The 15,248-nt window shown below is 38.7% G+C and overlaps 2 protein-coding genes across 2 annotated transcripts in view; both read right to left on the bottom strand.

The window, feature by feature from the left end:
- Positions 1-974: 974 nt before the first annotated feature.
- pdlim1 (PDZ and LIM domain 1 (elfin)) lies at positions 975-9,054 on the bottom strand. The gene is made up of 7 exons (XM_079248333.1): positions 8,896-9,054; positions 7,800-7,951; positions 7,201-7,285; positions 5,956-6,140; positions 2,335-2,483; positions 2,095-2,212; positions 975-1,612 (listed from the first exon to the last, which is right to left on the bottom strand). Exons 1-7 carry the CDS (start codon positions 8,986-8,988, stop codon positions 1,426-1,428), a joined length of 969 nt encoding a protein of 322 aa, XP_079104459.1. The 5' UTR covers positions 8,989-9,054; the 3' UTR covers positions 975-1,425.
- Positions 9,055-10,638: 1,584 nt separating this feature from the next.
- Positions 10,639-15,248, bottom strand: part of sorbs1 (sorbin and SH3 domain containing 1) — a 30,306-nt gene continuing 25,696 nt past the window's right edge. Inside the window, exons 24-26 of the mRNA XM_079249285.1 lie at positions 14,510-14,697; positions 14,248-14,354; positions 10,639-13,927 (exon numbers count right to left, since the gene is read on the bottom strand). Coding sequence (XP_079105411.1) covers positions 13,860-13,927; positions 14,248-14,354; positions 14,510-14,697 — 363 coding nt within the window. The 3' untranslated portion in view covers positions 10,639-13,859. The remainder of the gene's footprint in view (positions 13,928-14,247; positions 14,355-14,509; positions 14,698-15,248) is intronic.

The raw sequence follows: 15,248 nt of genomic DNA, 5'->3' as shown, positions 1-15,248 counted from the left end.
TGTGGCATCTTTGATTCTGACTTAAATGTGCGCTTCTGCTCAGGATGTCCCACAAAGGAAGCTACACCCCCAATGATCATCGGACTTCTTCTCCAACAATCCCCAATCCTGTAAATGAAGCTGGGGCCACTTCAAGGAACTTTAGCGACAACTGGCACCAAAAGTCCCCGATGTTTTATGGAAGAGACAGCTCCTCAGTGAAACCCAGAAAGCACATCGGTGAGCTGTGCGGGCAGCGCGGCAGGCGCAGGATGAAGGCAAACGACAGAGAGCGCCACAGGATGCACAACCTGAACTCAGCCCTGGACGCCCTGAGAAGCATCTTGCCGAAACTGCCCGAGGACGCGAAGCTGACAAAGATTGAAACGCTGCGTTTTGCCTGCAACTACATATGGGCTCTGACTGAGACTCTGCGCATGGCCGACCAGCACGCTCACACAGCGGACTTCCAACAAGCTCCATCACACCTTGGCAGCCCGAGGAGCGTCTCATCCGCGGAGTGGGACTCAGCTTCACCATCAGAGTCTTGTTATGGGACCACTGCTGACTTCTACATGTCTGTATGTGGAATGGGCTGTAAAAGTTTTAGCAGAGAAGAGCCCAGCAGTTTCTCCATTCCTCTTTATTTCAGCTCACTATGGGATGAAGATGACCTCATTAGAACTTGGCAACACTGACTCTTGTTTTATTGGTAAGAATAATGAAGTGTTCCCAAGACATTTCTAAGACATTTAAACATGCAGGACTCAATGTCACAGCAGGTGTTTTCATGTCGAAACACGAGGAGCAATTAGGACTAAAGTAGCACGCTTTAGCCCACCTAGAACACTGCAATGGCAATTGCAGTTTTGATTCTAAAGCTGGGTGTAAGGTGGACACACACACACACACACACACACACACACACACACACACACACCATTTACAAAGTTACTGTCATGCTTGGATCATCATCAAGGAAGACAGGAGATAAATTGTTAAAGCTAAAAATATTTATTTGGCAATAATGTTCTAGCGTGTTTTTTTTTTTTGTTTGTTTGTTTTACTATTTTGCTGTATAAAATTGTATTTATTTAATAAAAAATGGAAAAATAGCAGAGCTGAGTCTTTTTCATCAGCTGACAAGTATCCTTTTTCACCTATTGAGAACACTGAGCATGGACAGAGAACAACATGATTGGCTGTAACACTAATAGCAGTTTAAGTTTTCAGAGAGAAAAACCGTTTGATATTACTTTTAAAGTTTATGTGCAAATCAATATTTTCAGGGATGCAGCTCCTTTCTCTCTGGACTACCTACCAGTGACAGTACTGAAGCATAATGTGGCTGAGAACCATTTTATAGTCTCACAAGTATCTTGAACAAAGTGTTAAACATCGTGTACTGCGGAGGCGTGCAGTCCCGTGCAAGGTTCAAGAAGCGCTCTACTTGGGGAAGACAGTGACCACATCATAGCCCTCAGGTGGCGTCACACGCTCACGTGCGTGCTTCTCACAATAAATCTGGTCCTCCACAAAGAAATGTCCCTTCTGTTTCAGGTTGACGTCGCAGTCTGTGCAGGTGTAGCACTCAGGATGACGGAATTTGTCCCTCAGCTTCACCAGCATTCCCCTGAAACAAACATCCCATTAAAATGAGCAGAAACCAGAAAACTTTAGTCTGATTCGGCTGATCCAGGCCTGACCATGCTTTTATCTACTCCAAACAAACAATAATGCCGTCTCTTTTCATTATTTCATAAATAATGTCACTGAAAGAAAGCATACAGGAATTTAAAGAAACATGACAACATTTAAGAAATACAGTCAATTCAAGTTAATAAGGCAAGACTGATATGACTGAGGTTTCCACCATGCAGGTTTGTCTTGTGGCGCCTTCTACATTCGGCCACAAGGAGGCGACAAACCACAAGCAGAAAAATATTTATATGTTCAATCACATTTAAGGTTTAGAGTCTGAGAACTAAAGGAAAGATAGCAGCTTAGAAAGATCAGGCTCACTCATGTTAATTCAGATAATAAAGTCATAAATTATGCTGATCTTTTTATTATCGACAAAGCAAAACATGTGAGTGGCAGAAGTGAGATACTTACACAATCCCAGATCCACATTTGTCACATGTGGGTAATTTCTCTGTGTTCCCCACCGATGAGCCGATCTTTGTCGTGGGCGCTTTCACACTCCTGAAGCCTGAAGGTTTATCTGAGTCATCTACAAACAGAAAAACGTTTTTTTTGTTGAACTGCTTCGATACACGTCTGTTAACAGTATTTCCTAAGATGAATTGTAACTTTATGCTCACAGTGATAAACTAATGACGCTGTAGACATTACCTGTGTCAAGGATCTCTTGAAGCACCTTGAATGATGCAGACTGTCTTGGTGGCTCATCAGACTCTTGGTTCTCCTGCAGCATCTTGTAAACTTCTGAATTTTCTGCCACAGGTGGCCGTTTTCCTGCTGCTGATGGATCTGATGGAGCTCTACGAGAACATTGTGTTTACGTCAGTGTGTCAGGAACAGTTAAGTGTGAAAATTTCCAGAGATTTTTATAGGCAAACATGCTGACTTTTAAATGTCCCTGACATTGAATGAGGAGGTATTAGAAAAAAAAAACAAAGCAGTGGAGATCACACAACCTTTATGAGATAATTAATTTTATTTAATGCTAATGCAAAGAATGAAAGCAAGCTTATTATAGAAACATGACGTCTATCGTTTTATTTGACTTACTGTGACAAACTCATTTTGTTCTGCTTAAAGAGTCTCTTACAGGAACTGTCTCAACTCTGGCTAAAGAATCCACACATGCATTCAAAATGAATCCAATTTAATGTCATAAAAGGGTGGTGGGTGTGAAAGCTATCGAAGCCTCTATCAGGCAAGAGGTGGGGAACACCTTGGTTGGGTTGCCAGTCCATCACAGGGCCAATACAGAGACAAACAAGACAAATAACAACTCACACTCGCTCCAAGAGTCCCCAAATAAATTAGTAGGGGTGGGAAATCGAATCGGGGGGGGGGATTTTTTTGCTTCACAATTTTGAAAATTGATTTTTTTTTTTTTTTTAGTAAAAAAAAAAAAAAAAAAAAAAAAAAAAAAAAAAAAAAAAAAATCCATTTTGTTTTCAAATAAATACTAAATTTTTTTTTATTGTTTTTATTGATCTTTTTACTTGTCTTCTTCGGCATTATACCAGCAGAATGATGATCTGGCTACTATGTTGTTTTTCCCTAACTGAAATGAAGAAAAATGACGAGTAAAAAAAAGTTTTGTACGTTCTTTTTGTTTTTAGTCTCTACAAAAATCCTCAATAATTGAAGAACTGCAATCTAAAATTGAATCGACCCACAAAAATTTGGAATCGAATAGAGACAAAAGCATATTGTCATAGCCCCATAAATTAGCATCATGTCTTTGTACTGTTGGAGGAAACCAGATTACGTGGGGAAAACCTGCATGAGAACATACAAACTAAACAAAAAAAAAATCCAGTCGAAGTTCAAGCCGCTTGCTGGAAGATCCACACCTGACAATTGTAAAGCCTTCAACCACACCTTTTGAGCTAATCTAAACTGTTTTTGCTGATTTTATTTATTGATTTTCTATACCGAATATAACAATTCAGGGTTGGGTGAAACTGGAACCTATCCCAGCAGTTAGAAAAGGAGGTGTTCATGTTAAATAACAAAATGATGAATGGGATTTATTATTTGGATTAAACTGTGGAATTACAGCTTGAACACTGAAGGATTTTAACTTATGAGCTTTTAAAGTATACACAAACATCTGGGAGTTGGATGGAAAAACCATTAAATTAATCCATGCAAATAATCTGAAGGGCACGATTAAACTTTGTCCTGCTCATTCCTATTTAGCAATAATGGTTTATAGAGAATCTAGACTTTACAAAGCAAAGACAGAAGAGGAGCCAGAGTAGATGTGCTTTGATATGGAGAGATTTTTTTTTTAAACCCACAGGTTAAGGGATCAGAATCCTGCCATAATCTGAGACTGAAAGAAACATTTTGAAGCCTTAAAAGTCAGTGTTTAAGAATTGACAACTTGAAATAAAGTTTTGCAAATCTGAAAATAAGATTTGAAACCTTGAAAAGTATTTTTCACATATGAAAAACAGTCTCTGCAGCATATTGCTGTGTTAGAAATTTCACAAGTGTTACACTGTTTCAGCCACACATTGTCAGAGATTCACACCTCCTGTAGCACCCTGGCTGTTTTTTATTTTCAGTTTCAAATATGGCATTGTTGTGACATTACAAAAGTTTGCTGAAAACTCCTGAAACCTTGTAATATGACATCTGAAACCTGCTAGAGAGAAATCTGCCAAAAATCATATGACTGCAACCTTGCAGCCGTTTGGATGAAACTCTGAAAATTGGATGTTTGAAACAACAACAACAACAACAACTCGTGTTGCAACAGGAGCTCACACACAAAAAGTTTGCAGAAGATTTTAACATTTCAAAACTCAAGTTTCAAGGTTTCAAAACTTTTTTTTTTTCCCCAAACATGCACACAGCAGGTTTCAAAACTTATTTTCAGACTTGCAAAACTTAATTTCAAGTTTTAAATTTTCAAACACTGACAAAACCTTTTCTTCCAGTTTCAGATATTGGCTGCATTCTTTCCTCATACAGGTGACATCTTTCCATCATCAGCTGGGTTTAAGCTAATACTGAGTAGAAATGGTTTACAAGCCCAAACCAGGGGAAAAATCTCCACATAAACACCTCAATCAGAATAAACTGACTGAAAACAAGTAGTTTTATTTGGTTTTGTAGGAAAATAATATTCTTTTTCCCAAACCAAGTAAAATTAAAATTTTGTCATGTAAAGGTTAAACAGAAGATTATCAGGATGCCCTGCCTGCGCATGCCCTGCCTGCGCATGCCCTGTCACTTGAAAAAATGGCATCTAAACAGCACATAGAACTGATCTGCAGCGGAATTGTTTTAAATCAAAGATTTTTGAGATCAACATTATCACGATTAGATAGCAGGAAAAAAAAAAGATAAGTAGATAGCCCACCGTGATAAATCACGTCATGTTTTACAGATCTGCGCATGTCACGCAGTGGTTCGGATTAAATGAAGTTTTACATGTAAACACTAGAGCGGGATAGATCATGCCACATGTTAACCTGAAATCTTTAATCGGGATGATTTCAAATCAGAATGAAAAATAAAAGCTGCATGTGAATGTGGCCATCTATACCCAGTTTCTCCAGTGCAGGGTTGTGGTAGAGCTGCAGGCCATCCAAGCAGCTACTAGATGACGCAAATGGTACACCTTGAACATGTCACCAGCAAACTAACATTAAAATCATATGACATGTTTAAAACTGGATGGGAGAAAAGAAACTTTGATCCATTTAGCATTCATCTGTTAACTCTTTTATCTTCATGTCAACTATTGACTAAAAAATTCCACAAATACTGACATTATCGGATTTTCACATGATGAATGTTGTTTAACAGTGTTGTTTCATGTTTACATGTGGAATAAGAAAAAAAGTCACGAGAAGGTAAATTATACTTGGACCAATCAGGAGATGAAAGTTGCTTTTAAATGACAGCATCCTGAAATTACACAACTCTGGTGCCTTTAGATATGTTTCAGTGTTTGTTAACTAAAGAAGAACCAAACCTAAAGAAAGTCCAGTCAGATCTCAGTAGACATAATCCGAACTGGTTGTTCAATTTTTTTATTAAAAAGGTATAAAAACAGCGACCAATGTACTGTAGTATTTTGACTATAAAGTGATCGATATAGTATTCTAGTTACTGCACTGTAGTGTCCCTGTTCCATCCATAGGGGCAATCCAGATTCTGACAAAAACCATCTCAAAAGCTTTTAGCAGATAAATTATATTTAATTCAGAGTCCGTCTGCATCATCTGAAAACATTTGGTGAAATTTAAAAGGTGTACTCACTTGCTGCTGGGGTCATTAGCTGCAGCTGCGGTTTTAACTTCATCCACGGCAGAGTTAAAGTCCTTGATATTCTTTGAAGAGTACAGACCAGATGGGCTGTTGTACTGGTTGGTCACAACTTTAGAGCCAGAGGCATTAAAAGGCAGGGCACTCCTGTTGTGTGTCGATCCGATGGGTTTAACTTCCTGAAAAAAAAGAAGACCGTCTGTTAAAAACTTTTGTACAAAAGTGTTAAGATGTCATGTGCAACAAGAGTCTGTTTGTAAAAAAAATAAAAACTCATAATATCTGAAACATGCAACATTTTCCAAACATTATGCAGCAGATCTTCCTGATTTATGTGTTCTCATGAACTTGCAAACACACACAAACATGCATTTAAAAAAAAAACAACAAAAAAAACAACAACACAGTTTCAAGATTTTATCTGCAGACTAAACTTCAAATTAAGGAAATGCCAAAAAAGGCTTCTAGTTTGATAAGAAAAAAAAAAAATAGCAACACATAATTCATCACAGTATAGCTTCTTGCTTAATTATACCAGTTAAGATACTTTAAATACTAACATGTAATGATACTGGCATGACATCAAAGTGGGCACACAAATACCACCAAATCAAGCTCATGCTTCACTGCGGGAACAAGGAAATGCCTCCAAATATAGCTCATGCTTTAAGGATTTGACATGTAAATTGCATAATGTCAAAGTCTCTAAAGCCACGTGTACTTAAAAAAAACTTACAGGCAGCCTTGAAAGCATGACTGAAAAGTCTGAATAAAAAAAAATAAGGAATCACGTGAAAGTGAGAGATTTCAGACAAACGCATGAAACATGTGCTTATGAGAGTGAGAAAAATGAACGATAATTGTGACCTGTGGTACACAAACACACACACTGCGTCCAGGACACAGTTTCCTACATGAATTCACACTTTGGCCTCAACTTTCCACTCAGCGGGCAGGAACTGAGGCTTGCGTCAGAGTTTGGCTGATAAAATACGGTCTCCTAGGAAACCTCCTGTTGGGAAGCAAACAATGACTTCATTGCTGAGTGTAATGAAGAAAAAAAAGAAGAAAAAAAAATCCCAGAACCCTTTGCAAGCAGTTAGAACCAATTATTCAGGCTTCCAGAAACTACATGGCAACCTGTACATGAGATTTCCAGATACCTCTCTAAATGATAGCTTTAAAAGGGAGAAATTTTATAAGCTCAAGTCTTGACTCAGCTTTGATCTTCACACACACCCGTGGCTCTGATGCAAGATTCATCTTGTACGGATGAGCCTTCCCTTCCTCAGATGAAAGTGGCGACCACAACTTCGCTTCTGACCTGAGGAGCACAGGAAGGAAAACAAGGCTTAAAAGTTGCAAATTATCAATTGAAATATAACATGGCTGAAATTTTCTCTCTTTCTTTCTGGTAAAAATGTTTTTGCAAATATCTCTTTTTACTTCTGCACACGACCAGGATATTATGTCTCTTTAAATGCACAAAGCATTCAGAGATATCATTTTATGCCTGATTTCCTCTGTGGTTCAACCCTCCCACAGAGTGGATTTGCTGAAGTTCATTTTGTCAGTTGTTTACAACAGCAATGCTGCTTACACTCCTCTGCTACCATAAAGTAATGATGTAACATAGTAAAATGACATGATTGCAACACAATTTAGTGTACAGACACTTCTCAGGAAGAACAATAGATAGATCCGCTCATTACAAAGACTGAGCAAACATAACATCACTCGCTGAACACCTGGATCATAGCTGAGCCATCTCATATTACTCACAGTTTTTCAGACCTTCGGCTATGCCATTCAGACTGACACATGTTGATACAGCTTACCTGTCTATGGACAGCACCATTTCCTCATCGCACCCCTTGATCTTGTTCTGTGCCTCCAAGTGAGTCATGTTTTCTGTTGGTTCTCCATCAATGGCCAGGATTATATCCCCCATGCACAGGTTGGCTTGAGCCGCCTTACTGCCGGGGTTGACCTATAACACAGATCGAAATAATATAAACAAACAAAACCACAAACGACAACATAAATAGTAAATGAGCAAAGTGTGTGAGCCTCTAAGTAAGCTGGGATATTGTACTGCAGCTCTAAATCTGACCCTTTTACACACATTGTTCTGTTTACAGTACACAGAGACAAAGCCACTTGCAGAGAGAAGTTTTCAGTCAGCGGCCCAGAAGACAGATAATCTATCAAGATAAAGAGCTGAAGCGCAGACAAAGAATTCAGGAATTCCTAATAACTTTTCCATGGGTGGAGTGGAAAAGCTGCACGAACAAGGTTTACAACAGAGCAGCAGCCTCCATTCAGCCAATGTACACAGCAGGCATATACAATCACTAATGAACCCTTTGTAAAAGCTTAGCATTTGTTAACCTAACTTTGGGGAAGTAAGTAATGAAATCATTTGACATGAAATGCTCTACAGAGCTCGAGCACAGGCAGGAACAGCTGAGATAGTCTACATGAAATGTAGGAAACAACGGGACCGGTTCATTTATTTACATCCCCAGATAAGACATCTGAAATCAGGTTGGAAGTTCTTGTTTATTAGTTATGTTAACCACTTTACGACGAGAGGAAACCACAACCTGCCAGGCATTTGTTGCTGGAACAAATTGATGACACCACATAACTCATGTCAATGACTTCCATTAAGGTAACCTCAATTATTCACTATTTTGGATAAATGTGCAACAGATTTAAACTGCTAAACACTGCTAAATGTAACTCGACAAAACTAAAGAAGTGGCTGAAACTAGGTCGTCTGTACAGGCATTGTTTTAGCTGACTATAAACTGAGGCTAAAGCGTCTCTGTTTGCTTTTAATTAAATGGGAAAGTAACACATAACGTGACGACTGAAGAGCCCAGGTGTAGGAAACCAGAACAACATGGCAACATAGGACAGCTAACTTACCCTGGAAATAGCCAGAGGCTGCTCGAAGTCCTTTCCCCCAACCAGCCGGAATCCCCAGGGCCCGGGCCCCTGCATCACCACCCGGAGAGGCATAATGTCCACAAACAGCTGACTGTACGTAAATTATCTTAAAGGTTTTCCTTCACACCTCCGACTCAGTTCCTGCCGCATATGACATGAGACCAGCCACAGCTCCCAGCATTACAGCGAGGGGTGGACCTTCACGTTGCAGATGGACGAATCGATTTGAAGTTTCCTCGCTGATAACTGAGTGACCATAGATCGTGTATGAAAAGATGGATCACTACAAGGTCTCCATGGCGCCAAGTGCGAACAACGTGCTGAGCTTCTGGTCACGTGACACCAAGCGTAATATTCATTGGCTTCTGGCGCTTATAGGCTTTTTCTTTTTCCCGCGAATGAATAAAAATACACCAACCAGATAGAATAAATAGTTCATACACAGTGCAGGAAGAGGTAAAAAGCCAGTTTGACTTATCTAAAGCTGTCAACATTAAAAAAAACAACAAAACAAAACAAAAACAAACAAAAAAAAAAAACAAAAACAAAAAAACAAAAACAAACAAACAAAAAAACAACAATCAAAACATGAAAAGAATGCAAGATAATAACGATTGCTGGTAAACTATTTTTAAATAGTCCATTAACTAGAAACGAACTAGAAAAAATAGACAGTTAAAGTGAAAGCATTTTGTTATTATTCTTCTGACAAGGGATTAACCATTCTTTTTTTTTTTTTTTTTTAATCAATATTAGTTTTTCTGTAAATGATAGCTGCAAACAATATTACTCATTCTCAGTTTAATAGTATTTTTAGAGGGCTGTCATCGTCACCACATTTATATAGAAAGTTAAGTTTAAAAAGACAAGATCAAAACAAACAAAAACAATAAAAAAATAACATTTTTTAGATTTACACATTTTGTTTTTCCTGTGCGTTTCTTCCAAGATTAAATTCCAACATAATCTCCACGACAGAACAATAACGGATGAATGATACCTTTATGCCACATTTGCCTTACAATAAATAAAAAAAATTCCCAGAAAGCGAATAGGAGAGGTCCCTCGTCACTTTTCGCCCATCTCATCTGAACTCCGCCGTTTCTTTCTGCATGCCGTTACGTCACCGGGATATGTGCAAGCTTACCATTTATGGTAGAGTTAAATCCCAGGATGTGGAATGTGCCGCTCCCAAATCCTGAATTCCTGGCAGGAGCTTTCTGCTTAAACTAGAGAGTAAGACGGGGTGGGGGGGTTTGGCCACACTCAATCAATCAAACACGCCTATTCTTGTGGGATTTATTTCCATCCTTTCCCAGCCTTTAAGTCCACATGCAGCCCTTCCACTGTATGGGATCAGCTCTAGTGGAAAGTAAAAATGCTACTGCTTATTCGGGCTGTGCAAAAACACACCTGTCATCATGTCATCTCAATGGGACTTGATCACTAGTCTAGACTCTAGACCAACAGGTTGTCACTCCACAGTTCTCCCACTAGCTTAAGTAACAAAGAAAATTCATTTTACCTATTCAGAAACAACCTTTGGCTCAGACAGCGAGACAAACTTTGAATGTTTATTTCCTCTGAGAAGGAAACCTTTTGTTATTGTCAGTGCAGTTAATTTATTAAAAATAAATAATGTAAAATGCTGTAAAAGAAAAAAGAAGAGACAAAAAGGTCAAATAGGTTTTCTCAAGAAATCAAATCAGGTCACAAACAAGATGCTTTAAATTGTTTATTAAATATTGCATAATAGTCACATCAGTGTATAGTATTTTTATTTTAATATTGTCAATGTAACAGCACTGCAAATAGAAGCAAACAAACCAAACCTGTTGCAGGTTGTGCATATCATCAATCTAGTCCATTCTTATGATTATTAATCATTATAAAGCACTGTGACACACTCTTAGATACTTGTACATGAAAAGACAAGTTCTTAGTAAATTTTATCTCATCATAGAGACTAGGACTAATTGGGAAACCATGGTTACATTAAATAATGTCATGAGTACACTTCAGTGATAACCCCCGAAAAAAACAAAGACAATGAGGCACAATTTTGAATATTGTAACATAAGGCGTTATGATCCTCACAAATGGCAGCGCGTAATCTTCATACATTTCAAACTTTCTGTGCTGAGTAACGCTCCACTCTGTGCTTTTGCCAAAAAAAAAAAAAAAAAAATCCTTCAGGCGAATAAACCACTGCAAGTAACGGAGAGCCCAGTCTGACACTCCTGTAACTCGCAGCCTATTTTCTATTTTACATATTTACAATCCTTCCTGTGTCGCTATTCCATGATGAAATTCAGACATTTTTTTTTTTTACATATTAGTGTACACTGCCTGCAAAAATTGATATATAGATATATCCATACATTCACACATCCCTAGATGTTTTATGGAGCACTATAAGCACAGAAACAATCTATATTTTTAGTCGTTATTTGACAAAATGAGCAAGTGATTATTTGCCCGCCATTTAGAGCTTTTGACATCCATTTCTTTTCTGTTCTGTCATGTAAGACGAAAAAAATTTCCCAACAAATAAACACATGCACGGTGAGCTAGAGTTACAGTGGAAAAAAACATGTTTAACCAGAGCTGGAGGTTTTAGTGTTTAAACAAAACACATGAACACTATATCAGTACCCTGCAGCTAAACCCACAGCGCAGTGTGTGTTGTCATGCTGACAAAACACTTCCCTCGGTGATGTTTGCAGAATAGTCAGAGGTGATTTGAACAACATAAAAAAATCCTGATTAAACAGCGAAGAACCACAGAGAATGACACACAGATTGTACTGAATTTGAATGAAAGTATTGCATGAATTGTTCAACTTCATTTGACTTTTCTTCATCAGGTCAACAAAGATTAATTATTACCTCACAACTGAAAAAATGAGTCACATATGCTTCTGGATCTAGTGAGTTACTCATATTTCTGTAATTCACACTACGCTTCAAATATTTCTTATAATCAGACAATCATAATAAGCTATACTAAAAAAGTAGAACCACTGATAGTCTGCTACTTGATTAAACTTGTGTCAATGTGAATATTTTGATGATGTTTGCAGAGATAGCTCGCTGCATCCACCAACCAGATCGGAACTAATTTCACTTCAAAATTCTTGTTTAGCAATTGCCCCACAAACTTCCCCAATGTGCTGCTCTGAGCAGGTCATAACAAGTGCTACATGACTAATGAGCACAGTGCAGAAACTGATGACAAGAAGGAATTTTATGAAGGAAAAAAAAAGCAAAGAAAAATAATAGCTATCACTTTTTCTGGGTGCATATCAGTGCCAGACACTACTCTTACATGTGGTGTCTGTTACAGGGTATGCCGGCATGGAGATGTGGGAGCTTTTGTACTCGCAGGAAGACGCCTTTGATGCTTTTGAAAGCAGAATTCAAATAGCTTAATAAGCAGTGTAAACTCCCGTCTGGTTGCTTTAAGCTAAAGGTGCAAATACTGAGCAGGTTGAGATGGGCTTTCATGCTCCAGTTTGATTAGTCAGTCTCTTGTTGCTTTCACAGTGCATGCTGTACTAATGCTGACCTTACACTTGCAGTCATTACATATGAAAATACATGGCCTTATCTGTAGGGCCTCATAAACTTTTCTGTAGGCATTTACATGTATATGTACAATCTTGTCATTAAGGGCATGTTTAAAATCATGATGTGCATCTAAAATATGATTAATTCCAAGAAACCTTGTTGGCTTTCATTTGTCCATCCTGGATTAATCTGCTTTTGTTTTGTTAGGTGGAATCTCCCTAAATGACCGAACAGGAAGTTTAGTGCTACCACGCCTGTCTTATGGTTAGGCTGAAGTCGGGTGTTTACCACCAACTACCTTAACACAGTTTAAATGTGTTTCAAGAAATCAGGTATAGAAGGAGAAATACTTTGTTTCTAAAAGGAAACACATGTGCACAAACACAGTTTTGTTGCACTTTTATATGTGAGATAAAATGCAGTCCATAAGAGCACAAACCAACATTTTAATGTAGTGTATGCAGATAAACTGTGTTAATAACTGCAGAACAACCTTTGGGTAGAAAATGAAGGCAATACTGAAGCGGTATTTAGAACATCTGGATCACACTGAAGCATGGAAGCTGTGATGTTCTTAAAAAGCAGGCAACACTGAGTTCATGACTAAGAAAATCAAAAGAAAGCAAAGCAGCTATATCAGACCAGTTCCTGAAGAGGCCTTTTTTTAAAACATAAGGCAGAAAATAAACTCCAGAGAGACTATAAATAGTCTTTTTTATATCTAAACTGAGGGAGATGATCTGTTTCACAGATTTAAAGAATGAAAATTTTATCTTAGAAGCAGAATCATAAAGAAGATATCTTTTTTTTCTAAATTTATTGGACGCATAATTTGCGGCACACTTTGCCAATCGTGGTGAACGTCTCCAGTCCTGAAAGGTAGCTCATGACAAACAACTCCCACTCCACATCACATTAAATTACATTCCACTCTTGCAAAGTTCACTTCAGGAAATAAGATCCACTCTTTAGTCCATATACTGCTCCGCTGCCTGCCTCTAGACTGAGGTGCTACGTAAACACTTGTGTACTGTTGAATACATAGACAAGCTAGAGGTTATTATTTGTGCAACACAAGCTAACGTGTGGGATGTTGTTACAGAGAAATTCCACGTGTGGAGATAGACGAATTCTGTCAAAAAAAGTGAGTACGGTAATATGTGATCACGGTGCACACCGTCCTGAGGTTTGGGCAGTGAGCTGTTCCCGTCTTCGCCACGTGCAGTTTGACATACCCCAGGCTGAACTGATCACTTTCACAGACAAGTTATATTTGCCTGGCTAAATGACTATTCTAACCAACAGCCATGCGCGGTAGTAATGACTTCCCAAGCTTGACAGGCAACCATGTGTTACAGCTGTATTAGACATTTTTACAGTTTTACTTCTTTCACGTAATTCCCAGGGAAAGTCCCAAATTGCTTTGTCCTCTTTGACGTACCTGTAGAGGAAAAAGAGAGACAAATATTGAAGAAAAAGTAAAATGATTCTGTGTAAGTCTTTAGGCTAACATGACCTCGATTTTAGACAAAAATAGCTGACAAGGCTCAGCGTGCATGTTGCCCTCAATACTCTGCTGTCATTCTGTAGAAACCCTATATGGAGGGATGTGACACAGAGACGATGGTTCCAATTCTCCAGGAATCCTTAGTATGCACATTGCATGGATGGAGACCTTTGCTGTCATTCTACAGAAACCCTATATGGATTAATGTGACACAGCGAGTGTGAAAGAATCTCTGAGGAGTCTATCCACCATACCGACAAACCAGCCGTCGTCACACTTCTCCATGACGCTGACGAGATCTCCCTCCTGCAGCTCCAGCTCATCATCGTTTTGCGGCACATAACTGTATAAAGCCTGGAAACTGGAGCAGCACACAAGGAGATCTCAGTAAATATGCAAAACAAAGGAGGCAACAAGTGTGAGTTGAATAATAATCAAAGGGGTGGGTTTGCGTAAAATATAAAAATGAAAAAAAAAAAAAAAAATCTGCAAAAAATTGAAACAGATCTCACTTACATTCCACAGCTGAGACGGCTTGGCTCCGGGCTGCTGCTGTGGGACTGGGGTTGCTGGGAAATGATGAGAGATTGTTTACTGGGGTGGGGGTGCAGTCTATGGACAGAGTCATTGTGGTGGTGGGACAGCGTGCTGCAGTACCTCACCGAGGTCTCAGCTATATTCAAGATCTCATTACACACTGCTTCCTAGTAGTCATAGAAAGACAAGCAGTGCGCCCACCAAGAGTCCCAGATGATGTTGTTGAGTGAGGTGAGGAGTTAGAGAGAGAAGGGGGGGCAAGGCAAGAAGGTAGGTCCAATAAGTAGCAAGGTAGAAAGGGAGTGGTCCATTAAAAGCCAGGAGAAAAAGTAGAGATGTTGGTGGAACCCAGTAGAAGAGGCATGAAAAGGCAGGATACCACAAAGGGAGCATGTAGACAGGAGATATGAAATATTAGTTCACTTAACAAGATATTAGTCGATATGAGCATGCAACATTAAAGTTACATTAACAGATACAGCTTGACATTTTAGGTCATTTACTTTTTTGCTTAGTTCACATGTAGACAGCTGGTATCACATCCATATCTGTATGTTTATTATGGAGCAGAAGCTCTTTTAGAGACAGATTTACCTACTTTACACAGAACATTGTAATATGGAAAACACAATCCCCAGAACACAACACAAGAGCCAAAAACTAACTCAAACTCCACTGAATCTTAAAGTCGTAATATGAAAGATTATGAAAATGTGTG

This window comes from Telmatherina bonti (assembly GCF_933228915.1).
Source record: "Telmatherina bonti genome assembly, chromosome: 11".
Lineage (NCBI taxonomy): Eukaryota > Metazoa > Chordata > Actinopteri > Atheriniformes > Telmatherinidae > Telmatherina > Telmatherina bonti.
Note: the sequence above shows the minus strand (reverse complement) of the source record. Positions and strands in the feature narration are given on the sequence as shown.